Source organism: Cheilinus undulatus, linkage group 2 (assembly GCF_018320785.1).
Source record: "Cheilinus undulatus linkage group 2, ASM1832078v1, whole genome shotgun sequence".
In the NCBI taxonomy this organism is placed as follows: domain Eukaryota; kingdom Metazoa; phylum Chordata; class Actinopteri; order Labriformes; family Labridae; genus Cheilinus; species Cheilinus undulatus.
Genome location: NC_054866.1, coordinates 9,211,864 through 9,237,465, shown reverse-complemented (window position 1 = coordinate 9,237,465; position 25,602 = coordinate 9,211,864). Strand labels below are relative to the sequence as shown.

General features: G+C 37.4%; 1 protein-coding gene across 4 annotated transcripts; it reads right to left on the bottom strand.

Moving 5' to 3' along the window:
• Nucleotides 1–1,494: 1,494 nt before the first annotated feature.
• On the bottom strand, nucleotides 1,495–24,099 carry LOC121516063. Of its 4 annotated transcripts, none has more exons than XM_041797132.1 (11): nucleotides 23,970–24,099; nucleotides 17,840–18,175; nucleotides 13,804–13,899; nucleotides 12,050–12,103; nucleotides 4,375–4,431; nucleotides 3,606–3,632; nucleotides 3,308–3,490; nucleotides 3,177–3,224; nucleotides 3,046–3,102; nucleotides 2,888–2,917; nucleotides 1,495–1,979 (listed from the first exon to the last, which is right to left on the bottom strand). In XM_041797132.1, exons 1-11 carry the CDS (start codon nucleotides 24,028–24,030, stop codon nucleotides 1,921–1,923), a joined length of 1,008 nt encoding a protein of 335 aa, XP_041653066.1. In that variant the 5' UTR covers nucleotides 24,031–24,099; the 3' UTR covers nucleotides 1,495–1,920. The 4 variants fall into 4 exon arrangements, 3 of the variants coding, with proteins under 3 accessions (XP_041653066.1, XP_041653074.1, XP_041653084.1); XM_041797140.1 differs by having other exon boundaries at nucleotides 2,888–2,914; XM_041797150.1 differs by lacking the exon at nucleotides 12,050–12,103.
• Nucleotides 24,100–25,602: the final 1,503 nt, after the last annotated feature.

Below are 25,602 nucleotides of genomic sequence, written 5' to 3'. Positions count from 1 at the left end.
TGTTTTCTGGTAGATTCATTTCCTATTTGAAACCAGGCTTAAAAATCTAGAGAGGCTCTCATTATTACCTTTTTTTTGTGTGTTTTTGACTAAAAAAAACCCTGTGAAAACAAGCCGTTTTCTTTTTTTCTAAATTTCTGTCACAAAAATGGAACAACAAATAAATCCTTAAAAAAAAGGGGACCAATTTTTTCCCCCAATTCCTTTGTTTTCTTTTCTTGTTTTAAAGACCCTGTAAAGTGAAATCCAAAGTTTTTGTCTAAACACTCTAGAAATGTTGGAATATGGTTGCTTTAAACATGTGAAAACTCTGAGATCTACATGAGACTGATTTCTGGATTTAGGCCATTTCATCTCTTTCCTGGCTTGGTTTCATTTGGGCGGGGCCAATATGTGGACTCACGATGTCATGAGCCCACAGTAGAGAATGACCCCGCCCCTCTAACGTGACAATATTGTGGAAGGAAGCAGTCACCTGGAGCAGGAACTTCTGGTTCATTTTGTGCAAAGGAATTCAGTCTTGTACTCTTGTACCATTCCATAATATTCGTGTTTCATTGCAAAGTTATAGTTAAGCATGTTTTGTGTATTGGTTCATGTTTTTAGGGTAAAATATTTTTCCAAGTATGACACCATGAGTGAGGGGGTTAATGCTGCAGACTACTCGTGTCCTGCGTGGGCGTGGTTTCAGCGCATTCAACATACATGCCCACACCATCCTGGAGCAGATTTTACTGCCTCATTTTTCATGATTTGAAGCTTAATTTTATAAACATGGAGATGCTTTATGTGACTGAAATTTGGCCTGGGGGTTTATAACACAGTGAGCTATCATATGACAAACCTAAATACAGATTCATTTTTACTTTACAGGGTTTTTAATGAAAAGCTTGAGGAAAAGGAAATCGTGGGACCCATTAGGAAAGGTGAACATTTCAAAATAAAAGCCCTCATGTCAGACACTAAGCCCATATAACCATCCATTGTGTTTTACAGTACAACAATAGGCCTATTTGCTCTATACAATGTATTGACAATAATGTCAGTGGTGAAAGTTCTGGTGATTTAATGGACTTTATTAATATAAGAAGAATTATAAATTAATATGAATAAATAAGCCTGGACTCCTCAAGGTATTTATCCATGTAACAGCAGGAGTCAGATTTTCAATTCATGATTGTATTTTTTGGTGGAAAGGCTTATTTATTATTGTGAATACACAATAAATAAGTTTCAAACAGGAAATGGATCTGCCAGAAAACACACTGATCTGTGTATTCCTTCTGACTTTAAGCCAGCGACCCCTCTGTGACAACAGTAGCTGTAGTGTGCCCACCTGTTAACTTGTTCACACATTCACTGACGTATCGTCATTTTAAAAGTTAAGAATTCGCCCAGGTAACATGTTGAAATACACACAAAGGTGCGATGTTAGGTGTTAGTCTGAGCAGACAGTCGTACACTAAAAATATTTTATAAATGTTATGATGCCGATCTCGGTTCAGAAGAGTCTACACTTTCTTATTCTAAGCTTTGAAAATAATTAAAGACCCCATCTTCCCTATTTACTGACACAGTACCTGGACAGATTGCTCTTATCAAAGTCAGAAATTCTGAATTGTCCTTATGTCCCAGAATTAACCCCACAACAGTTTCTCTAATTTGACATATTTCTTGATTGACTGCCCTTATTTGTATTTGTATGATCTTTATTTAATATTTCCAAACACCAATCACACATGGTCAAATACAACTACAGGCAGAGATAGAAAATGAAACTATGTAAAAACAAGGAAACAAGCAAGAAAACAAACAATAATCCAGTAAAAGATATCTATCAGGTTTAAACTATTGAAGTCAATCAACTCTCAGTCATTTTAGCTGTGAAAACATGCACACTGCTGCTGCATCCTCCTCTGTCTACAGCTGGTTCAGGTTGTCTGTGCTCCTGTTGTAAATCGGGTTTTTGTATTCATGATCTGTGAAGAAATAAAAGAAAAGGAATCACATCATCATAAACTGATGCATATTAATTCAAAACCATATGAACAGCTCCTCTCTGTTTCCTTATTGTACTCTTAGTTATTGGAGGCTTATTGACTGTATTAACCAGCCGTGAACGCTGTAAAGCCAAGGTCAGACTAGAGGTAACCACAAGTATAGCAAATATGGCAGCCATAGAGTTGCTGGAAAGTCAGTGTTTTTATCCTGTATAACGGCCGTCTGTGGCCCTAAGCATGGGATATTACCTTTGTGATATCTAGTAATCAAACACCAGTCTGATGAATATAAAAAAAACCTTGTACAAAAGTGAAAATCAACAGTCAGTTAAATGCTGTTTTTTTTTTGTTCATTATGAGGTAAATTTTCCAAAACTATCAGCCACAGTGGTCTATGGATAATTTAAAGCATCAAAACAGAGTTTTGAGTCATAAAACAGACCTTGTCTCTTCTCTGGCACAGAGCCAGGCAGCTGAGCTCTGATCATTAAGTCAACATTCAGATTGCTACATTTTCTTAATCTGACAGGATCATAATTCTCTGGAGCGGGTGTGCGTCGCTTCAGTTTATTCAACAGACACACCCACACCATCCTGGAGCAGATTTTACGGCCTCATTTTTCATGATTTTGAAGCTTAATTTTATAGACTTAGAGATGTTTGGACTGAAATTTGATTTAGAGGTTCATAACACAGTGACCTGTCATACAACAAACCTAAATACAGATTTGTTTTCACTTTACAGAGTTTTCAACTAAACATTTTGACCAGTGTCCCAGCTATCATTGATGTAGGGTTTGTAAGCTATACTGCAGCCAGTCAACAGGGGGAGCTCTAGATATCTTAAGGCTGTTTCTGTCTCCATGCAGTCTACAGTCAGAACTCACCGTCTTTGGCTCTCCTCTTCCCCAGCCCTGCTGAAATAAAACAAAAGACAATAACAGTAAACTATTTTCACGTGTTATTTAGGATTTTTTTCCCCATATAATGCTTTTTGTTTCAACAAGCAGATAATTATACTGACGGATAAATCTAAATGAAATACCTCTGCTTTGGTTCTCTGCCTGAGCCGCCTGTTGCCTTTTGATTTCACCCTGGTTGACTGTAAATAAAATAATAAAGTGAAATTTCAAACAGTGATGAAATGGTGTGACATAAACAAAGAGGATGTATTACCATAATGATGCCGGCTGAGGCTCGCCTGTCGTAATCTGTTGAAGAGCTCTGGAGAGGATTGTAAACAAAGAGTTAGTCATAATCAGTTAACAGTTAGCAGAGCTTCACAGAATACTGTGTTTATCAGGCACCTGTATGAAATCTTCGTTTTGTGCTCTGACCCTCCATCCTCACAAACTTGAACTGGTGTGTGTTCCGGTAAATCCCACTGGTGCTCTGACTGGGCTGGGCTGGGTCAGGGTTAGCTGCTGGTAGGGTGCTCTGTTTTCCGCTGTGGCCATCTCGTAGGTAGGCTGGGTCTTGATCATCATTTTCTGGTATTCAAAAGGACACATTTTTATGATGTAGTGACATTAGATTTCTAACTATATGAAATAACGGTCATGTAAACAAAGCTTTGAAGGAAGGGAAGAGATTTTTAAAACGCACCGTAAACGAGGCCGTCATTGTATGGTCCTGTAGGAAAAGGAAACACATTACAAACAATCATTCGTCATAAATAAAGCAGTAGTAAATACTCTGGAGGTCAAACAATTAAATATTTGAATTGCATTTAATCTCAAAATTTCATTTGATGGATGCCATGTGGACAGCAAGCATGCTATGCTGAGCAGTGCAACGCCATGCCTGACACTTACACGCTGTTATGACACGATGTTAACCTGAAAATTTACCCCACCTCTCACTCTGACCCTTACAGTGTTTCCTTCCGGCAAGTGATGTGAGAAAACATTAGCAACAAAACCGACTTAATTCAGCTGTTTCCTGTTTGAGTGAACAAACAGCCTGTGAGTAAAGCAGTGCAGAGGGCCTTTTATTATTATGTATAAAACTGTGTAGTCATTTGAAGTCCATCCATTTTCTATACTGCTTATCCTGTTGGGGGTCCCAGCTGTCTCAATTGTCATTGAGTGGGGGGGGGGGGGTTTCACCCTGTACTGGTTGCCGGTCAATCACAGGGCTGACATAAAGAGATGCACGCTTACACCTACAGCTAATTTAGAGTGATCAATTGACCTAATGAGCATGTCTTTGGAGGTGGGAGGAAACTTGATCACCCGGACAGAACATGCAAACTCTGCACAGAAAGGCCCTGGGACGTTCTTGCTGTGAGGCAACAGCGTTAACCCCTCACTTTGAAGTGTCACCCTTTATTTGTTGACTTGTGTGTCACATTTGGTTGAGTGTGGTTGAATACCTTTGTGATGCTGATTCTCTGGCCCTCTGTCTGGTTGAGGAGGAGGAACATTGTTACCTGTACAGCATCATTTAAAGAAGAGAGATACCAAAAGAACCAACATTTAGCACTGTTAACCATTAATGCATTAAAGACATGTTAACTTTGATAACATTTAATTCACTGAATCTGTTGAAAAGAACAGAGGTTAGGACTGATTTAACCCCTAGTGGTTTGAGCCTATTTTGGCCATTATTGGATACTTTTCCTTTCTAAACCACATAAAAATGTTTACCATACCCATGTTTGGTATCTTCTTGTTGAGCACAACTTCACCTATTTGATCTGGTAATTGTTCTTTTTTTGTTTTTTTTTTTACGTTAGCTTACTTTATAACAATTGGGCCCAAAAATACATACAAATCATCAACTCCAAATTGAGAAAATATACTATTTATTACAATAAAAAAAAACACAAACATGCTCAAAGAACTGTTATGGTACTTGAAAACGTTAACAGGTTGAAAAATATAAAAATATAAAGGTAAAACTAAAATATACTAAAACTATATATGAATATTTGCTATAAAAAACATGCATATAGACATACTACAACAGGGGTGTCAAACACAGTCACAGCCGGATTCTGAATGTAGGTCTAACCTGATATTCTAACAGGGTCAACATTCAACCCAAAACTGTCAACCTGATGTGATGAATTATGGGGGCGGTGGGACTCAGCATTGATGGTAAATGATTTTGAGATTTAAAAAAAAAAGCCAAAATGGTAATTTAAAAGGCTCAAAATCTAAGATAAAAAGGTCAATCTTATGAGTTCAAAAGGTCAAACATGAAATTAAAAGTCAAAATAAAACATTAAAATTCAAAATATGAGATAAAATTTGACATTTGGTATTTTGAAGGCAAAATCTAGGTCTAAAAGGTCAAAATATGGAATTAAAACTGAAAGTTAGAGTTGAAGAGGTCAAAATGTGACATACAATTCAAATTCATGAGTTTTAGAAGTCAAAATATAAATTGCAATTAAACATTGTGAATGTAGAAGGTCAAATATGAGAGAAAAATTCAAAATTATGAATTAAAAGGTCAAAATAAGAAATAAAATGTGAAAATCATAAGTTGTAATTGTGAAAGCAAATTGAATATGTCAAATGAAAAGACAAATTAATGTCCACATTCCTGACTTTTATCTTGTTATTTTTGCCCTTTAATTTTTAGATTTTTTGTCTTAACATGGATATTTTAAAGCATCAAGGTTTAGTTTATATTTTTATACAGGAGGAAATCTGCAGACTTCATAACAGTGGACCAGTAAAAATAAAAATATGATATGATCTTGCAGGCCGGGTACATCTGCACCACAGGCTGAAATGGTCCCCCGAGTCTTGAGTTTGACACCCCTGTACTACAACTGTATAAAATGAGGTGCCTTTTTTTTTTTTATCTATGCCACTCTGCAAAGCAGTTTCTGTTCAGAATGAGACACAGAGCCACATCACAGGATTGACACTTCCAGGGAGTGAGATTTCTTTTTTTGTCCACCTGGTGGCAGTGTTGGCAAATTCTGCGGCCTTGTGTGGCCTTCATGCTGGCATTTGTTACCATGGCGATGGCAACAGGGATGTGGTCAGCCCTCCTCTTGATGGGCAAGCCTGTGCTGTCCACCCCACACAGCTGGGACACCAGTTCAGTTTGGAAGTCCTTGTGGGACATGGGCTTCACCTGATTCGAGGCGCTGATGTCACAGTGCAGGATGTAGGCATTCGTGGTGGCGATGTCCACAAGGTGCAAAAAGAGGGTGTGGTACCAGCTTGCACTTCTGCGATGGGTAGAATAGTACTGTAGCAGCTGGTCAGACAGGTCAACCCCACCCATGTTCTTGTTGTAGGCGATGATTGGGGTGGGGCAGGGGATGTTCTTCACTGCCCAGCTTCCATCTTTCTCCTTCACTCTCCTCTTGATCACCTCCCCAGAAACTGCTGGATGGATTGTGGAGCATACGGACACCTCCCGTGAGTCCATCCACTTCACAAAGACCAGGGAGCCCTCCCTGATCCATCTCAATGCGCCCCTCTCTGATTTTCTGGTGAGAGCATTTTCTCTCCCAGTTGGACACCCTTTCCCGTTGTCCCTGTATGTTCCACAGGCTCCAAACTTCATGTGGGCCAAGTCGAGGAATAACTGGGGGCTTGTGTAAAAATTGTCCATGTAAATGTGGTAGCCAGTGCCGAGGTATGATGGCTGTATCAGGTGCATCACAGCATCGTACGAGAGCCCGTGCACTGTTTGTGTGTGTGTTTTGCCTGTGTAAATGTTGAAATTTATTGTGTAGCCGTTGCTCGAGTCAGCCAACACAAACAGCTTGATCCCCCACCTCGTGGGTTTGTCCTTCATAAACTGGGTCATACCAGTTTTTGCCTTGGTGGCCACCATTCTCTCATCAACAGCCACTTCTCTCCTTGGGTGATAATGAGCCTGGCAGGCACTGAGGATGTCGTCCATGAGGGGCTTGATCCTGAACAACTTGTCATAAGTTGGTGTTCCCTTCTTCTCATCATTTTTTTTGTCCTCCTCTGGGTCACTGGGATGAATGTTCCAAAGCAGAGCCCTGAATCTGTCCCTCGTCATCACAGTAGCTGGAAACAGCACAGATGTGATTTTGTTCTGTTTCCAGTAATCCCTGATACTTGGCAGTGACAACAGCGATGTGTATGTAAGGAGCCCAAGAAACTTGTAGAACTCCTCAACTTCAACATCCTCCCATTTGTACTTCTTCCCCATTTCTTTGTTTTTTGCTGTATACTTGTTGGTGTTTCTGCAGAGGGTCAGCACTGTGGTTGGGGAGAAGTACAGCAGGAACAGGTCTCGAGGGGAATAGGCTGCATGAGTGTCCACCTGGGCTCCTGGTGTTCTTCGTGGCATGAACCGGCTGATTTGTGGGGCAGTGTCAGGGTCTTTTTCTGTTCTCCAAGGCTCCAAGCGATTGTGGGGCTGAGCTTGTGGAGATCTGGACCTTGTCTTACTCCTCCTCCCACACCCTCTCTGGGTAGGCCTCTGTGCAGAGGGTCCATTTTCTTCATAGCTGTACAAGTGCATGACAATAATGTGTAAATTAGAGATTGTTCAGGTTGTTATTCATATGCACACGAGGGCACTAAAATTCCAAGAGTACTTGGATGCATAGGAGGACCTCCATTTCACACCAGAAGTCTGAAAATCGCTGCCATATCTCATCTTCTAATACCGGAAGTCACTTGAACTGCACGTCTTCTTCAATGTAATAGAGGTAAGTCCTCCAAGTAAGGAAATACAAGTAGACAATAAGTTTGTGCCAAAATAGCCTGTCTGCAGGAAAATAGATTTACGACTTCTTTATATATACTTAAATTTCACTATTAGTTATTATTTTAACATGGATCACTTGTTAAATGATTCATAAAATCCATGTAATCTTGTCATTTGAGCTTTTTGTTCTGAAAACGTACACAATCCTTGTCTACTGTATTGAATGACGTAGTGGACTTGCCTCCGGCAACATGGTGGTGATGCCGGCGTCCAGCCAGCCAGTCTCCCATCGCATAGTATGTCTGTGCAAAGTGATACTTGAATTTGGATCATAAATCAATTTAGTAAAATAATGTTATGTAATCACTGTGCTTGTTATTCTGAAAAGTCACATATTTTTCATCTACTTATATTTCCTTATGTGACAAACTTGCCTATGATAATATGGCGGCGATGCATGAAGAAACAACAAAGAAGGCCTTCAGTTCAAGTGACTTCCGGTATTAGAAGAAGAGATATGGTGGCGTTCACCTGACTTTCGGTGTGAAGTGGGGGTCCTCCAATGCATCCAAGTCCCTCTCTAAAATTCTCATTCTCTGGCTCCATGCAACAATGTGAATACTCAGGTCACACATAAGAAAACCTTACTAGTAATATTACAAGAGGTAGCATATAGAAATAAACATGTAAAATATAAACCAAAATAAATAGAAGGAAAATCATTATATCCATCTGATAGAAATGTATCCATCTCTTTATTTATTATTTCACCCTGAATCTTCCTTACACATAACCCTACCTAAATCTATAACATTATATGCATATGAAACAGGTTTACAACTTTTACAGTAGAGCATTACACAAAACAAAAGGTACAAATATTCATGACTGACCTGTCTTCCTCGATGATAAAAGACGGGTCAGTCACCTCATCATCCTCAGCGTCACTCTCCTCTTCCTCCTCGGACAATGAAGATGAAAGAGGCTCACCATCTATGTCTTCCTCTCCATAAAACAACTGGAGGGTTTGATGGACATTCAATGAACGCATCATTTTCTCCTAAAACACCGTCTTCTTGTTCTTCTGTCTTCTTCTCTTTCAAACACTTTTTTTTTCTTCTTGGTACATTCCTGCTCGCCAGGAGCTCCAACCAGTGTTGCCAGATACGACTGTTAGTTCCCAGCCCAGACCCTGTCTAAAAACCGCCAGATTGCACAAAAAACGCATAATAATCAATATTTAGTGCTGTCTTTTTCTTTTGACGAACGTACAATACTAAAAAAAGCTCACTGACAGCTTAAGCACACCAAAATGTACTCCTGAAACCACAAGCAACAACCTGTAGCCAACCACGATCTCAGGTGAATGACTACCATCTGCATCTCTATTCCTCAAAACCGGCAAATATTACAGAGCTCAACAACATGTCAAAATTAATCTGTTTTTCATAAAACCAAACAGCAAGTAGCTGGTTTGCTCACGTCTGTGTGCCGTACATGCACATGCACACACTCAGGCTTATCAAAATAATTAAGTGCTGATATGTCACCTTTAGATGCTGGTTGCTCCATGAACACATCGATGAACACAGATAAACATCCGATCATAACTTTGTAGAGGTATAGCTATAGGTACATCACTATGTGGCAGCTGGGTGTGTAATACAATAACTGTAGGCTAATTCATAATTCCTCTCGCCAGAATGTTTTGCTTGCTAAAAGGTTTAATACTGAAGAGTTCTACTATTTGCTTATTTTAACAGGACCTCCGCTCTTCCTGTTCAATATGACGTTTTCCAGTTTCGCTTGTTTTCGCTAACTCAGTACAGGCTACTGTGGGCCGTCGCCAACGCCAAAACAACTAAATTTGCCGTCTTCATCGGTCTCTGAGAGTTTGTTTCTCTTGCAGGCACGCACGCGCACAAAAACCACGCACGTCCCGACGTGCACATTCATCTCTCTCTCGCGCGCGCTCTTGCGCTCTCTCCCAGTCACAACAGGGCTGCTCCCAGTGAACTCTACGTGATACTGAGAGAGACTGACAGGCTTCGAAAGAGCTGCTGACAGTTTGAGACGTTCACGGACATCAAGGAGAACTCACTTACTTTCGTAACTATCGTTTAAATTAACCTAACGAAACAATTAAGAATGTAATCCAGTCTGTCAAGATGCAGTTAAAACCATGGCTAACTCGAGGAGAACCAGTCCATTGTTACCCGCGGAAAACCGCCCAAACTGGCAACACTGCTGCTGACTGACGCGTTGACTTCCGGTAAGGTGATTTTAGCTCCTCCCCGCCATCAACGTCAGACGTCTCTGTTAAATTCGATAGATGGATAGATAGCCTACTTTATTAATCCTGAGGGAAATTCAAAGAGTCGTCAAGTAGGGTGATATCAGCTATTTCGACCGCTTTTTTTCCATTTTTTAAAATGACAAAAAGGACTACAGAAATGCAACACCTGCTCATTAAGACCCATCCTACATTTACACTCGGATAAATATGTGTGTACTATCAAATTAAAACTATCACAGCTTTGGTTTTACACAAAGGTAGCTAAAAAACAGTCTAAATGGGATCATTACTCTCTAAGGAATGTTTCCCTTCACCCTTAGAAAGAAGTTTATGTGTGAACGATACTCTTTTGTTGCTTCCATCTCTAAGAATATTAGATGTAACTTTGAAATTTTCTATTCTATATCTGGTAGTCGATGGACTAAAAGATGCTTATCCCACTCGGCGCGTTTTGCACGTTTAGTGCAGCAAATGAGACATGAAAACCATGTTGATAAAAAATGAGCTAATCGAGATTTTTTCAACCTCTTCAGGTTGAGGCACTGTGACTATAAACATCTAGATCAATTCTGCCTTTACTTTTTCCTTGATTCAGTTAAATATTGAAGTCTACGCTGGTTCTGTCTTTCACCTCTTTATAAGTATAAACCACAAGTTAAAAACACCAGTAAATATTTTCTTAGTCTTGCTTTCATAATTATGACGAGTAACAGAATGATCACTATGGGAATATGCCAACTTTAACTTCATCCGAACATCTTTAATATTTCAAAATAGAAAAAAAAGTAGTTTGAATGATTGTCTAATCGATTGATAAAATGTTTGGATAAAAAAATGAAAAGACAATATGATCTGCAGCCAGGTTACTTTAATTAGAAACTCGATTGTATTCTGTGCTTGCAACCCTGTTACTGAGTTGGCCCAAACTCACTATTTGATGAGTTATTACCTGAAGTTTTAAAAAAAAAATTATATATATATATATATATATATATATATATATATACAAGAAATTTGAAGGACAAAAAGGTAATTTTTCAAAGGTTCTGGTGGCTAAATTGCCCTCCAGTTCTGGAATGATCCATCATGATTATTTAAAAAACTGCTGTTTTCAAGGATCACTAGAAAGTTTTGTAATCTAAATACCTTTCATCACGGAGTTGCTTCAAAAATGCAGTCTTTGCTTTAGCCCAGCAAAGCTCTAGAAGTGTGTCACTTCATGCCAGTGAAGCAGCATTTCACAATAAAACAGCCAGGGCATTCTAGCTGGTTGTTCAATAAGCTCTCTAAAGTATGCTTCAAAAAGTCACGTTAATTGAAACTGAATTGAATTAAAGTGAATGGTTTAGATGATAATTTTTCAAATTAAAGTCCAGGTTAAAAACTAATTCTAAAAAGTGACACCTATAATTAACAATCAATAGACATGTGCCCTGCTCTGACTTTTTAATGCCTGATAACCGGCCAAAGAACTATAATAAAACCATGGCTCAATGGGCTGTTTTTTAAACAAATGAAAAAGAGATCCAGTGTACGAGGATACAAAAGCTATCATTAAAAACAAGTTGTAAGATATAAGATATTCTCAGTCACATGAATGATACAACAAACAAGTTTCATATAACTAAACTTTGCACAAAAAGTAACGAAATTATGTTATTATTTCTTTGTAACGATGTTTCTTGTCAATAAATCTCGTACTGTTGTAAAGCCTGTTTCTTTCCCTTTGAAATGGTGCCATATTTAGAAGGAACATGCATTTGCAGGATGAGCAGCAGAGCTGAGTATTTGGTTTGAGCCCATGAAATGTGTTAAATCTTTTCTGCCAATACTAAACAGCTTATTTTGCTGTTGCTACTGACTCTTGCTGTGACACCCCAAGAAGACTGTTTTCTCACCCTGTCAGCACTTAGGAAGTGTGGGCTGTCTTCTACAGATTTGCAGTTGAGGTTTGCAGGGTGATATGGCTGAAACTCTCAGCCGAATCTCCTTACTTTTTGTGCCAAGTTTAGAATGTTTGGTTGAGACAACAGCAGTGATTGATACATAATTAGAAGAAGCTGTTCAATTGTTAAATTATGAAATAATTGCTCACCACTTGTGCAGGCAGAACTGACAGAGATTTCCAGAGTTGCCTTTTTGCGATTTTCTGAAACAGAAGAACATCTTGTTTGCATTTTGCAGCAGTGATGAGCTTTTAGGATACCAATTTACTGCATGTTGGCACTTGCCAAAGTGTAGTCTATGTGTTATGGGTTAACTATGTGTCATCAGTACATCTTCAGAGATGATCTGATATCAGAGCTCACTTGTAAATCTTGTTGAGTCCTGGTAAGATTGAAATGGGATTAAAAAGGCATAGATATAGCCAAGCTTTACTCGCAGAATACCACTGATCATGTTTGGTGATGGGTGGTCTTGGGTGGGCTTTAAGTCATGCTTGTACACACTGCCTCAACCCAACCACACCAGCAATGTGTCCATATTAGGACATCTTCAGGTCTTGTGTAAGATGTCAGAATTCAGATGAAAAAGGATCATGTAAGGATCAGGAAAAAGGTGTCAGCAACAAAGGTGTCTGGAAAAAGGTGTCAGATCTCAGGAAAAAGGGTGTCAGAAAAAAGTCAATTTTTCCTGAGACCTGGTGCCTTTTTTCCTGAGATCTGATGCCATTTTTTCCTAAGACCTGATGCCTTTTTCTTTGACACCTGATGCATTTTTCTTGAGACCTGATGCCTTTTTTTTCTTAGACCTGATGCCTTTTATCCTGAGACCGAAGACCTTTTTTTCCTGAGATCTCGTGCCATTTCTTCCCGAGACCTGATGTCTTTTTTCCAGAGACCTGATACCCTTTTTTTCTCCATGACCTGATGCCTTTTTTCCCTGAGACCCAATGCCTTTTTTCCCTGAAACCTGATGTCTTTTTTCCTTAGACCTGATCCTTTTTCCCTGACACCTGATGCCTCTTTTCCTGAGATCTGACAGCTGACTTTGAGACCTGAGAATGTCCCAAAACAGACACCATACACCATGCCAAACAAAGGCATCCCAGACCACCTCTGTTTGCAGTCTGAGCTACTGGATAAACTATTTTGAGTAAGTACTGGGGTCTTAACCTGACACACCAGATGGATTTGTCCCACACATCCATCTGGAAAACCTCTGATAGCCAGCCTTTGGGAAAGGGCAGAGCCTTTGAAAAAATCTCGGAGGGTGATTGGATGAATGTTCTGTCCATCACATCTCTACAGGCCAATCAGAGCAACAAAACACGTGACGTCGTAGCTGCTCCCGAGGTGCGTGTATGCCACTACCGAGGAATAAACTCCATTTAGAACAGCATAACGCGAAACATGGCGACTATAGACTTTTATATTTTTGAAAAGAAAACAACTTAATGCTGTTCTGTGTTCTTCTTTTAATGAAGAAATGTCGTCAAGTTCTGATAAAACTGGCACTTTAGCAGAATCCATGCTAATGTCTTCCGCCATAACTGCACTGTCTTCTTGTTGCTGCTTGCTACTTCATGACTCCACCGCACCCGAGAGTACTTGCCCTTCGTCGCTGATTGGTCCTGTCACTTTCCATCCAGGCCCAAACAGTTCAGATAGGAGCTTTGCAAGGTGAATTCACCAGTGAGAAACACAGAAACGGGCATATCCATCTGCTTTGCAAGGTTACTGGGGTCTCACAAAGCATGAAAAGTTAACACTTGGTATCCAAAAGCCCAAAACGGATATAAACCCTGTTGATTCATTGTCCAAACAGGGAATGTCTTTAAAAGGCATCATCTTATAACCAAATCTTCCTTATTATGCACTGATTATGCCAGACTTTGCAGGTACTCACGGATCCACTTGAAGCAGAAGTAAGAGCCGGCACCCAGCAGCAGGAGGGTGGCCACAATGACACAGATGTAAATCAGAAACTTCTTGTCTTCTGTACCTGCATGGAAAGTTGTGGTTTAACAAAGATGTGTACAGGAAACTCGCGCTCTCTCACTTGTCCGCTCTCATGTGCATGGCCTACTAAGATTGTGACCATGGAAAGGAAGAGGCCACACGTCTCTGCAGAAGCTGCTGCTCACAATTTTAAGAGCATAACCTTCAAACTGTAACCCTTATGTGGTGATCTAGTCAAACTGGCCCATTTTTTATTTGAACGACAAGAAAGATTAATGCAGTGATAATTTTCATCCTGAGATCTCTGTGATCAACACTCCCACACATTTACACCCCTTACATCAGCAGTTCACAGCTGGTCTAGCCTCAGGACCCACCACCACATCCTTCATGAGAATATATAATGCAAATGTCAACCCCTTAAATGTTTCACTTTGGACCTTAGATTAAACAAAGAGGAAAGACAAACCATGTTTAAAAAGCTCATCATTACAGAAGCCCTGGAGGGACATGCATGCTGATAACCGTGATAAGTCGTTTATCATGTCATCATATTAAGATCTTCCTTTGCTATAATTGTGCATAATTTATAAAAGATGAGTGAAAATGAGTATTAGAAATATTTTAATCACTAAATATTGCTAAGTAATATTTTTCAGTATTCTCCTAAAACAGGCTTGATGAGACGTGCCGGCGTAGCGGATGTCGCCCACAGGCTCAACGTTTGAAACCCCCTTTGTCAACTTTTTGACACTTTTTTCTTCAGACACACTTTCATGACTCACTGAAAACAGCTGTGTGACCCATTTTTGGGTCCTGACCCACAATATGAGAACCACTGCCCTATAATACTCAGGTTAGTTTGACCCAGGACATTATTGGAGTTTTAAAAGCGCTAATAAAGAAATAAACAAAAATCCTCTACATGTCCTGTCTGTATCTCGATTCCAAACATTGAAGATTATGTTGTGATTCAGTAGCTGAGCCGGACTTTTGATGATCATTTTGGGGCTTTTCACCTTTTTAGAAATGACAGCTGTAGAGAGACAGGAAAAAAGGGGAGCATGGGATATGCACCAAACGGCGTTCGTAATAATGGGTTGGTGAAGCTGTCTGGTCTCCTGTCAAAAATAATCCTTTTGACCCCACAAAATTTAGGATTATTTTATACTGATACACTATGAGTCCTTTAGGAGCACCTTCAGCCACTGTAGGGACCCTAACCCAGTGGATAAATTCACTCATGGTGCAACTCCTTATGATCATCAGGGGTGCAAATCTGGCCAGAAGTCAGGCTTAAAATTGTGTAGGATGAAGTCAGCCTGAAGTGTGAGCACATAGCTGGACATAATTACATTTTTGATGTGCCAAATGTTTTCTAATGGGGAAAAGTCTGACTGCTGGCAGGTCAGTTCAGCCTCCGGACTGTTCTACTGTGAAGCCATGCTGTTGTGATGGATGCTGAAACATGCAAGGCCTTCCCTGAGAGAGACGTTGTCAGGATAGGAGCACTTATTGCTCTAAGGCAGGGGTGGGATTCAGAATTATGGTCTAACCTGAGAGCATAACAGGGTCAACATTTAGCCATAAACTGTCAACATAATTTTCACCAGTAATGAATTATGGGAGGAAAAACTAAGCACTGATGACAAATGATTTTAAGAATTTAAAAAGAAGTCAAAATGAAAAGTTTAAAAGCTCAAAATCTGAGATATAAAGTCACATTTATTTGTTCAAAAGATCAAAACACTAAACTAAAAGTCAAAACAATGTTTTTAGAGGCATATGTGTGAGATAGAATGTCCAAATCATGAGCTTAAAGGTCAAAATATGACTTTAAATTTAAAATGTGTGTCTAAAAGTTCAAACTATGGGGTTAAAAGTCAGAGATGGTGTTGACAAGGTCAAAATGTGAGATACAGTTCAAAATTGGGAGTATGAAAGGTCAAAATATGAGATAAAATGTCAAAGTTATGAACTGAAAAGGTCAAAATACTTTTTATTTAAATATTTTACCCCTAACTTTTTCCAGTTTTCAAGACTTAATAAGGATATTTTAAATGATCACGGTTAAATTGATTTTTTTTTTTTTAATTGGAGGAAATCTGCAGACCTCATACTGGTGGGCAAGTTATGATAACAATATGATATGATCTTGAGGGCTGGGTATAACTGTACCATGGCCCAGATTTGGCCTTGAGCTTGACATCCCTGCTCTAAGGCCTTCATCTACTTTTTAGTTTTGTCTTTCCAGGTGTGTAAGCTACTCACACCATAGGCACTAATGCAACCCAGTGTTAATTTTGGCAGCAATTTTTAATTTTAGTTTTTAAATGAAATGCATTTTAGTTTTAGTCACACTTTAGTCATTTTTATTCCTTTTAGTTTTTGTCTAGTTTTAGTTGAAGAAAACTCAAAACCTTTTAGTCTAGTTTTAGTCCATAAAAGGTCCTCACATTTTAGTCTTTACTTTTAGTCCAAGCCAGTGTTAATTTTGGCAGCTATTTTAATTATAGTCCTAGTTTTAGTCACATTTTAGTCATTTCTATCCTTTTTAGTTTTAGTCCATAAAAAGTCTTCAAATTTTTGTCTTAAATTTTAGTCCAAGCATTTATTTTCTTGCCTAAATCTGGTACCAAATCATGGTTGTGTGTTCTCTGCTCTCTGCCAAACCTGGGGTCCCTGCTTTCTACAGCTGAAAGGCAGAATAGATACAGCTGCATTGTTTTTTTTTTTTGTTTTTTTTTGACAGATTTAACTGCAGTGGAGAAATATCACAGATTTTGAATGTCTAACGAAAACTGCATCACATTTTAGTGCAGTTTTAGTCGTCTTAATGAAAACTAAACTTCGTTTCTGTTAGTTGTAGTCATCCCAGATCTATTTTTGTTAGTTACTGTCACAGAAAAAAAGGCTGTCGGCGAACATTTTTAGTCATAGTTTTAGTCGACAAAATGAACACTGATGCAACCCCATACAATCACAGATGCAGGCTTTTGAATTGTACATTGATAACAAGTTGGATGGTTCCTCTCCTATTTATTCCACCGGACGCAGCATCTGTGGTTTCCCAAAAGGATCTCAAATTGAATCATGTGACCACAGAACAATTTTCCATTTTGCCTCGGTCTATTTAAAATGAGCATTAGCCCAGAGAAGATGGTGGCATTTCTGGATCGTGTTCACATTTAGCTTCTTCTTTGCATGATAACTTTAGCTTGAATTTGTGAATGGTATGGCAAACTGTGTTGACAGACAATGGTTTCTGAAGTGTTCCCGATCCTGAGCAGTGATTCCCAGTACAGAATCATGTCTGTTTTTTATGCCGGGCCGCCTAGGGGCCTGAACATCACAAGCATCTGATACCAAACTCCGGCCTTGTCCCTTGCACACAGAGATCTCTCCAGATTCTCTAAATCTTTGATGATAGTATGGACCGTAGATGGTGGGATATTAAAAGTCTTCACAGTTTAATGTTGAGGAACATTTTTCTGAAATCATTCCACATTTTTTAAATGCAGTTTGTCACAGATTGGTGAACCTCTGCTTTTCTTTACTCCTGAGAGGCTCTGCCTCTCTAAAAATCTCTTTTTATACCCAGTCATGTTACTGACCTGTTGGCAATTCATTGCAACTGTTTTTCACTGGTATCTTTTACTTTTCCAGCCTTTTGTTGCCTCGTCCCTACTTTTTTGAGACTTGTTACTGCATTGAAATTCAAAATGGGCTCATATTTTTCATGAAATGGTAAAATATCTCAGTTTCAACATGCTGTGTATTGTTCTATTGTGAATAAAATATGGGTTTATGAAATCTGGGAATCTGTGCATTCTGTTTTTTATTTTATACAGCGCCCCAACTTTTTTGGAAATGGGGTTATAATTCTGAGAGAATGTTTCATTGTGCTTTCTAATCCCCAACAAACCACACCAAAGGGACCAATAAGTGAACTTGAAACAAGATTTAAACAGAATTATTTTTACCTTCCTCAGCAGTCAGCTCCACTTGAATGCAGCCCTCACCCCAGTCACAGAGGTAACAGCCCGGGTTTGAGGCGTCACGCTCATCAATGCGGATGGAGAAGTTCCTCTCTGAGGCCTGGTTTGGAAATGCTTTGACCCGGCCATTCCTGGGGTCCAGGAACTGAATACGACCTTTAGATGTAAGGCGGATGAGTGTGCTGTCAGGAGACCGGGTCCATGAAACCTCTGTGGAGTTACTTGTTCTCACGATGCAGGGGAGGAGCACCGAGGAGCCCGGAGCAGCGATGCGTTCATTGGTCCGACAAACTCGTGAAAACTGCTTACATGCACTCTGATCTGAACAGGACATAGAAATAAGAGACATTGAAACTCATGCATTTAACATCTCTAACAGTAGAAACTTGTTTTTTCCCCCATCCAATTCCATGAATTTATTTTCGATGTTTACTAAACAAAGTTTCAGGAGCAGGACTGCACCTAAACCAGGCCTCTTCTTATCTCCATAAATTCAAACCTGCCTGTCTCCTCCCCTTCAGACCTCCAAAGCTTCCCTGAACATTTCACATCACTGTTTAAAAGAATCCTTTCAGTATTTCATAAAAAAATGAATAATTGTCATACGGCATTCTGGTTGATGGTATTGTCCTAACTTTGTAGGGTTTATAACATCTGCTAACATATCAGCAGCTCACAGAGGTGATTTTTCTGATTCTTGGGGGGATTGTAGACTGGCCATGGGCACCTTTAACATGAGGTTACATATTTTTATTTCATTGACATTACTTTGTAGAAATCCGTTTTCACTTTGACTTTAAAGAGGTTTTTTTGTACTTTCTTTTGTCAAAGAAGCCAAATCATATCCACCATGATTGATTTATAAAATTGATAAAAGGGTCAAATTTCCAAGAGGGTGACTAGTTTTTATAGTCACTGTATGTCTATATGATTTCTAATGAGATATAGGGTAAGTGATATTGTTTATTCTGATATAATTTATTTGGTTTAAGTGTTCAGTATAAATATTGTGTATGGTATGAACCGTGATTTGCTTAGTCATAAATTATCTTCTATTTGAAATGTTAAATCTAAATGCATCTAAGTGCACAAATAAGTAGACAACATTTGGAAAATGCCGGCTAGGAGCTGTACCAAGGTGACAATATTTTTTTGTTTTTTCAACAGCTTTTATTTTATATATATCTCTTTTTTGTATATCTTTATGTTGTTTTAGATTTCAGTTTAGTTTTTATTGGATGTTACTGCTGGTTTGCTATTCAAGTTTAGTTTACATTTTGTAAATGCTTCATCTTTGTTGAGTTTTATAGTTTTAATGGGTTGTTTTTCTTTTGTTCTTTTTTTTTCTTTAAGTATGGGATACTCAAAAGGGCCGGTTAAAGTTAACATCATACAATTTTAAAACTATGGTGACTCTTCACTTACTGTTTAATTTATTCATACTTTACTTGTATTTTTTTAATTATTATTTTATTTGAATACAGCTCAAGGCAAAGGTGCCCCACGTTCTGAGAAAAAAAGGTGACTATATTTTAAGAAAGGGCTCATTTTATCTTCTGCAATGAACAAGCTCATCCTAAATGTCAATCACAGTGTGTGGCAGAAATCATGAAGGACGTGCTGGTCAGAACGTGTGTGTCGAAGACTGTTATTAACGATATTTTGTCCTTAATTTTATTTCATTTTAGTCAGCTTTGTAAGCAAACAACACAGTTTTAGTTAGTTTTCCTTTTTTTTTGTAAAGCCTTGGTTTTAATTCAGTTTTAGTTCACTAAAGTTTTTTACATTTTAGATAAAATTAATTCATTATTTTTAATCAACCACCATAAACCCTTAGCTCTTCCATACATTTTTTAAAATATTGCCAATGTATTTGTGGAATTCTACTGAAGAGTATTAGGGCCACTGAAAAAAAAAATTTGAGACGAAATTTTTTTTTTTTTCACTTGTGAGAAAAAAGTCAGAATTCTGAGATTAAAGTCAGAATTCTGAGCTTAAAGTCAGAATTCTGAGATTAAAGTCAGAATTCTGAGATTAAAGTTAAAAAAAAAATTTAAAAGTTAAAGTTAAAAAAAAAATTGAGACTTTTTTTTCATTTGAAGAATAAAGTCAGAATTCTGACTTTAATCTCAGAATTCTGACTTTAAGCTCAGAATTCTGACTTTAATGTGTCGAAGACTGTTATTAACGATATTTTGTCCTTAATTTTTTTTTCATTTTAGTCAGCTTTGTAAGCAAACAACACAGTTTTAGTTAGTTTTCCTTTTTTTTTGTAAAGCCTTGGTTTTAATTCAGTTTTAGTTCACTAATGTTTTTTACATTTTAGATAAAATTAATTCATTATTTTTAATCAACCACCATAAACTTGAGCTCTTCCATACATTTTTTAAAATTTTGCCAATGTATTTGTGGAATTCTACTGAAGAGTATTAGGGCCACTGAAAAAAAAAATTTGAGACGAAATTTTTTTTTTTCACTTGTGAGAAAAAAGTCAGAATTCTGAGCTTAAAGTCAGAATTCTGAGATTAAAGTTAAAAAAAAAATTTTAAAAGTTAAAGTTAAAAAAAAAATTGAGACTTTTTTTCATTTGAAGAATAAAGTCAGAATTCTGACTTTTTTTCTCAGAATTCTGACTTTAATCTCAGAATTCTGACTTTTTTCTCAAAATTCTGACTTTAATCTCAGAATTCTGACTTTAAGCTCAGAATTCTGACTTAAATGTGTCGAAGCCTGTTATTAACGATATTTTGTCCTTAATTTTATTTCATTTTAGTCAGCTTTGTAAGCAAACAACACAGTTTTAGTTAGTTTTCCTTTTTTTTGTAAAGCCTTGGTTTTAATTCAGTTTTAGTTCACAAATGTTTTTTACATTTTAGATAAAATTAATTCATTATTTTTAATCAACCACCATAAACTTGAGCTCTTCCATACATTTTTTAAAATATTGCCAATGTATTTGTGGAATTCTACTGAAGAGTATTAGGGCCACTGAAAAGAAAAATTTGAGACAAATTTTTTTTTTCACTTGTGAGAAAAAAGTCAGAATTCTGAGATTAAAGTCAGAATTCTGAGATTAATCTCAGAATTCTGACTTTAATCTCAGAATTCTGAAAAAAAAAATTTGAGACTTTTTTTTCATTTGAAGAATAAAGTCAGAATTCTGACTTTTTTTTCCTCAGAATTCTGACTTTAATCTCAGAATTCTGAGTTTTTTTCTCACAAGTGAAAAAAAAAAATTTCGTGACAAAATTTTTTTTTCAGTGGCCCTAATACTCTTCTGTAGAATTCAGACAGTGTGCTGTCTTTTTTAAAAATAAAAATAAAAGTGAATATCATGAGGTTTCTGTCCTTTTTAGATCAATCATTCAAATAATGAAGATTTATGGTATACAAGGTGAAAAATTTCCCCTCTTTTCAGGGAATGAGAGAAACACTATATTTTAATCAGTTTCATTAGTTGGCTTTTTTTTTACACTTTCATTGCTTTAAAATTGGTGAAAACTCACTGATAAATGTAAAGGGTGACCAACAGCTCTGACTTATGAAAAAATAAAAAATGAAAAATGAAAAATGGAGATACAAGGCAGCAATATATGGAACTGTTGCCAATGTTTCTGTACTTTTGATACCACGGATCATTCAAATAATGGAGATTCATTATTTTGAGATTCAAGATTTTCAATGTGAAATTTCTGAGAAACCTCTGTATCGCTGGTGCCTGGCCAAAATCTTGTAACTCCAAATCAAGACTTTTCAGGGAATGAAAAAAAGTTGTATTTTTCTATTAATCTAAGACTGAATGGTTATAGTCAGCATCTTTTTGACATTTTTAATTGATTCAAAATTGTTTAAATCCCACTGACAGATGTTAAGGGTGGCCAACAGTACTGATTTATGAAAACAAAAAAAAAAAAAGGAAAAATTGAGATACAAGGTTTTGGCCTGATGCCAGCAATAAACAGAAATGATGCCAATGTAATTGCACCATCAATCATTAAATAAAGAAGATATGATCATTTTGAAACACATGGTATTCATGGCAAAAATGCAAGAAACCCTAACCTATTGCTGGTGTCTGGCCAGAATCATGAATCTCCAAATCAACACTTTTTAGGCAATTAAAAAAGGCAGTTTTTTTCCTTTTAGTTAATTTATCACTGAACTGTCATGGTCCGCATCTTTTTAACACTTTTATTGCCTTAAAATTGGTTAAAAACCAACTGACAGATGTAAATGGTGGCCAATAGCACTAATTTATGAAAAATACATTAAAATAAAATTATGAGAAATTGCTCAATGCCATCAATTTTAGGGAATGCCACTGTTAATTTATGCTTTGATACCAATCATTCAAGTAATGGAGATTAATCATTTTGAGACACATGGTGAAAATTTAAGAAACCTTTGTATTGCTGGCATTCTGCTAAAACCTTGTATCTCCAAATCAGCACTTTCAAGGAAATGGAAAAAAAGCTTTATTTTTCAATTAATCTTACACTGAATGGTTAGTCAGCATCTTTTATTTACACTTTTTATTGCTTTAAAATTGTTTATGAAAACACAAAAGGGAAAAATTGAGACACAAGGTTTTGGCCAGATGCCAGCGATAAACAGAAATGCTGCTTATTTTTGCCGATGTTTTTGTACTAGTTGTAGTTTCTGTAATTTAGACAATGCTTTTGAGTTTGTCAGCCAGTTTGTATACTTGAAAAAGGACAATTGCTCAAACAGCTAAAATATGTGGAAATATGATTTTTGGTCCTTATTGCTTCATGGAGAGCCTTTCTCAGCAGGTGCCTTCTGGCATCATCAGGGGTGCCTCCAAAATGGTTTTAACTTAACCAAGAATACGATGAATATGTTGATCGTTAGCTATCCCGGCGTGAATAATTAAAATTGTTGATGTCAGTGCCAGTGATAGACGAGGGTCAGAGTCATGGCACAGAAATCATGCATTCAGTTTTGTCAAGGAGGAAATGGTTAAAGTGGCATTTTAAAGTCAACCTTTCTATGGTGATAGCAGCTTTATCATTACTTTAAGAGTGCATTGTTAATATATCTTTTATTGTACTATTGACATGAATCCCTTGGCTTTAATAAAATGTAGGAAAAGTCCTTTTAAATAAATGCATTGTGACTGAGGTGACTTGTGGTTTCTCCAGTTTTTATAGGTGCCATAGAGTTCTAACTCTTGTCCCTCATTGAGCCTTTGAACATACATTGTACAAGAAAAATCAACCGTATGCAGTTTATTGTAAACATACATTTTGTCTAAATCAACCATCACAGAAACATAAACGACTTGTTACTGAATAAAAAAGCCAAAGCCACTGACTGAAATGATACAAAGTCTAAAATCAGCACAATGACTCATTTATAATCAGAAGATTGACCAAACTTTAATCATGGAAGGACAAGCATAAAACTTCAGAAAAATGGACAGCAAATGTACAAGAAATCAAACCAAGGTTGTTATAGTTAACTAAAACTAACTAAATTACTGAAACTAAAATTCAAAAAATATTTTAGTTAACTGAAACTAAATAAAAGCTAAGCTTTCAAAAAAAAAAAAAAAAACTTACAAAAACTGTATAGTGCATTTACAAAACTAAAATAAAATAGAAAAAATTTCCTTAGTTTTAGTCTTTGGCTCAACCATATTGACTGCCACCTACACACAAGTCTGTGGAGTGTAAACTGATTGGTTAAGACTTCACAGAGTTGTAGTTTTATGTCTGAAGCTGTATTCAAACATCATCATTAATTAATTAAATAAGATGCTAAGTGAAGAGAAGCCTGTTTTAATATGTTTTTAAAAATGTATGACGTTCACTCAGTCCCTACATCTATCAGTAAAAAACTAAAAATAACACTAAAACTAATAAAAACTAAACTAAAACTAAGAAATTTTGCAAAATAAAAACTAAACTGAACTAACAAACCAGCAGTCACATCTAATAAAAACTAAACTGAAATCCAACACAGAAATTGAAAAAGAAATAAGAATTTAAACTAATGAAAAATCCCAAACTATTATAACCTTGGATCAAACTTATGTTGAAATGTACATTTCTAACATTTTAATAAAGATGTTTTATTTTGAATAAGAACTTACCATATGAAGTCACAGATGTAAAGCTCAGGGCTAAAAACACGACCAGCCCGCGTAGCTTCATTGTCACCTCTTGTTTGTTGCAGGCGGCAGTATGGTAGCTCTGTTTGTTACAACAAGCATGAGGGGACAAAACCACAAGACCATCAGCTCAACGGCGGATGTGGTTTGACTTCTTTACTTTCTCGAACAACAGCCACTATTTTTACACAGCTGTTTTAGATGATGATCAGGCCAAACATGAAATTCTCTTTGAAAATGATCACATTTTTATATTTAAACACTTCTGGCCTTATGTGAGTAACTTCCTCCTCAAGACCACTTCCTATTGTAAAACAAGAGAAGTCAGGGTAAAAGTTGTCACCTCAGCCCACCAAAAGGAGAAACTTTTTCACTCAGAGTGAATTTCGAACCATCAAATCTTCACTTGTGATAAATGTGATACCCTTATAGAGCTCGATTCTAAGTGAGTCCGAGCAAAAATCCAAGTTTCATATGTTAATGACAATGCATACACTCACTGGTCACTTTATTAGGTACATCTGTTCAACCGCTTTCTAACGCAAATGTCTAAATCAGCCAATCATATGGCAGCAACCCACACACTTGGGCATGTAGATATGATCAATGTGATGTGTTGAAGTTCAACCTAGGCACCAGAATGAGGAAGAAAGGGGATTTTGAATGTGCCATAGTTGTTTGCTTCAGACAGGCATTCACAAACTGCTGATCTATGGGGATTTTCCACACACAACCATCTCTCGGGTTTGCAGAGATTGGAGAGAAAAAGAGAAAATGTCCAGTGAGCAGCACTTCTGGGCCAGAAAGCCCTCTTGATAGCAGAGAGGAATGACCAGTCTGGTTCAAGCTGATAGAAAGGCAAAATGCACAGCATGCTGAATCATGAAGCAGATAGGCTCCAACAGAAGAAGACCACACTGGGTGCCACTCCTGTCACAGGAAACATAGACTCACCAAAGATGGACAACAGATGATTTGGGAAAACATTGCCTGGTCTGATGAGTCTCAATTCTGCTGCAACGTTCAAATAATAAGGTCAAAATTTGGCAAAATAGCACAGATCATGGATCCACCCTACCTTGCATCAACAGTTCCAGCTGATGGTGATGTAATACTGTAGGGGATATTTTCTTAGCACACTTTTGAGGCCTTTAGTACCCGCTAACCTTGGTTTAAATTCCACAGACTAAAGACAGTGTCTTTACTGACCATGTCCATCCCTTAATGATCACAGTGTACCCATCTTTAAACTGGTGGGCCAGGACAAGACAGATGGGTCACAAAGCTGTTTCCAGAGGGTTAAGAATGAGTGCCAGGATCTAAATGGACATTTAAATATAGCCATACATTTTTTAAAAATTCTCCTATGTTGTAAGTAAATTTTCATCTTTTTCTCAAGATTTTTTAACTTATTTATCTCCCTTTCCCTAGATAACACAGCTGGTTTTTCCAAGATAATGAGGAAATGCCTGGAGAAATTACCAAATTTCAATTTCTTGTCTCAAGAAAATGAGGTAAAATGTCATGGCCTGTACTTCTTTACCCTTCTTATGACTTCATAGAGCCAAGGAAAGTCAATAACATTTAGCTTTACGACCTTATTTAGGGGGAGAAC

What these genes read in the sequence shown, in the direction of transcription:
- LOC121516063 (XM_041797132.1), bottom strand. Translation starts at nt 24,030, where the DNA reads ATGAAGCTACGCGGGCTGGTCGTGTTTTTAGCCCTGAGCTTTACATCT. An exon ending in TACATCTGTGACTTCATATG is followed by an intron (nt 18,176 to 23,969) that starts GTAAGTTCTTAT and finishes TGTCCTGTTCAG; the next exon opens with ATCAGAGTGCATGTAAGCAG. An exon ending in CAATGACGGCCTCGTTTACG is followed by an intron (nt 3,491 to 3,605) that starts GTGCGTTTTAAA and finishes TTTGAATACCAG; the next exon opens with AAAATGATGATCAAGACCCA.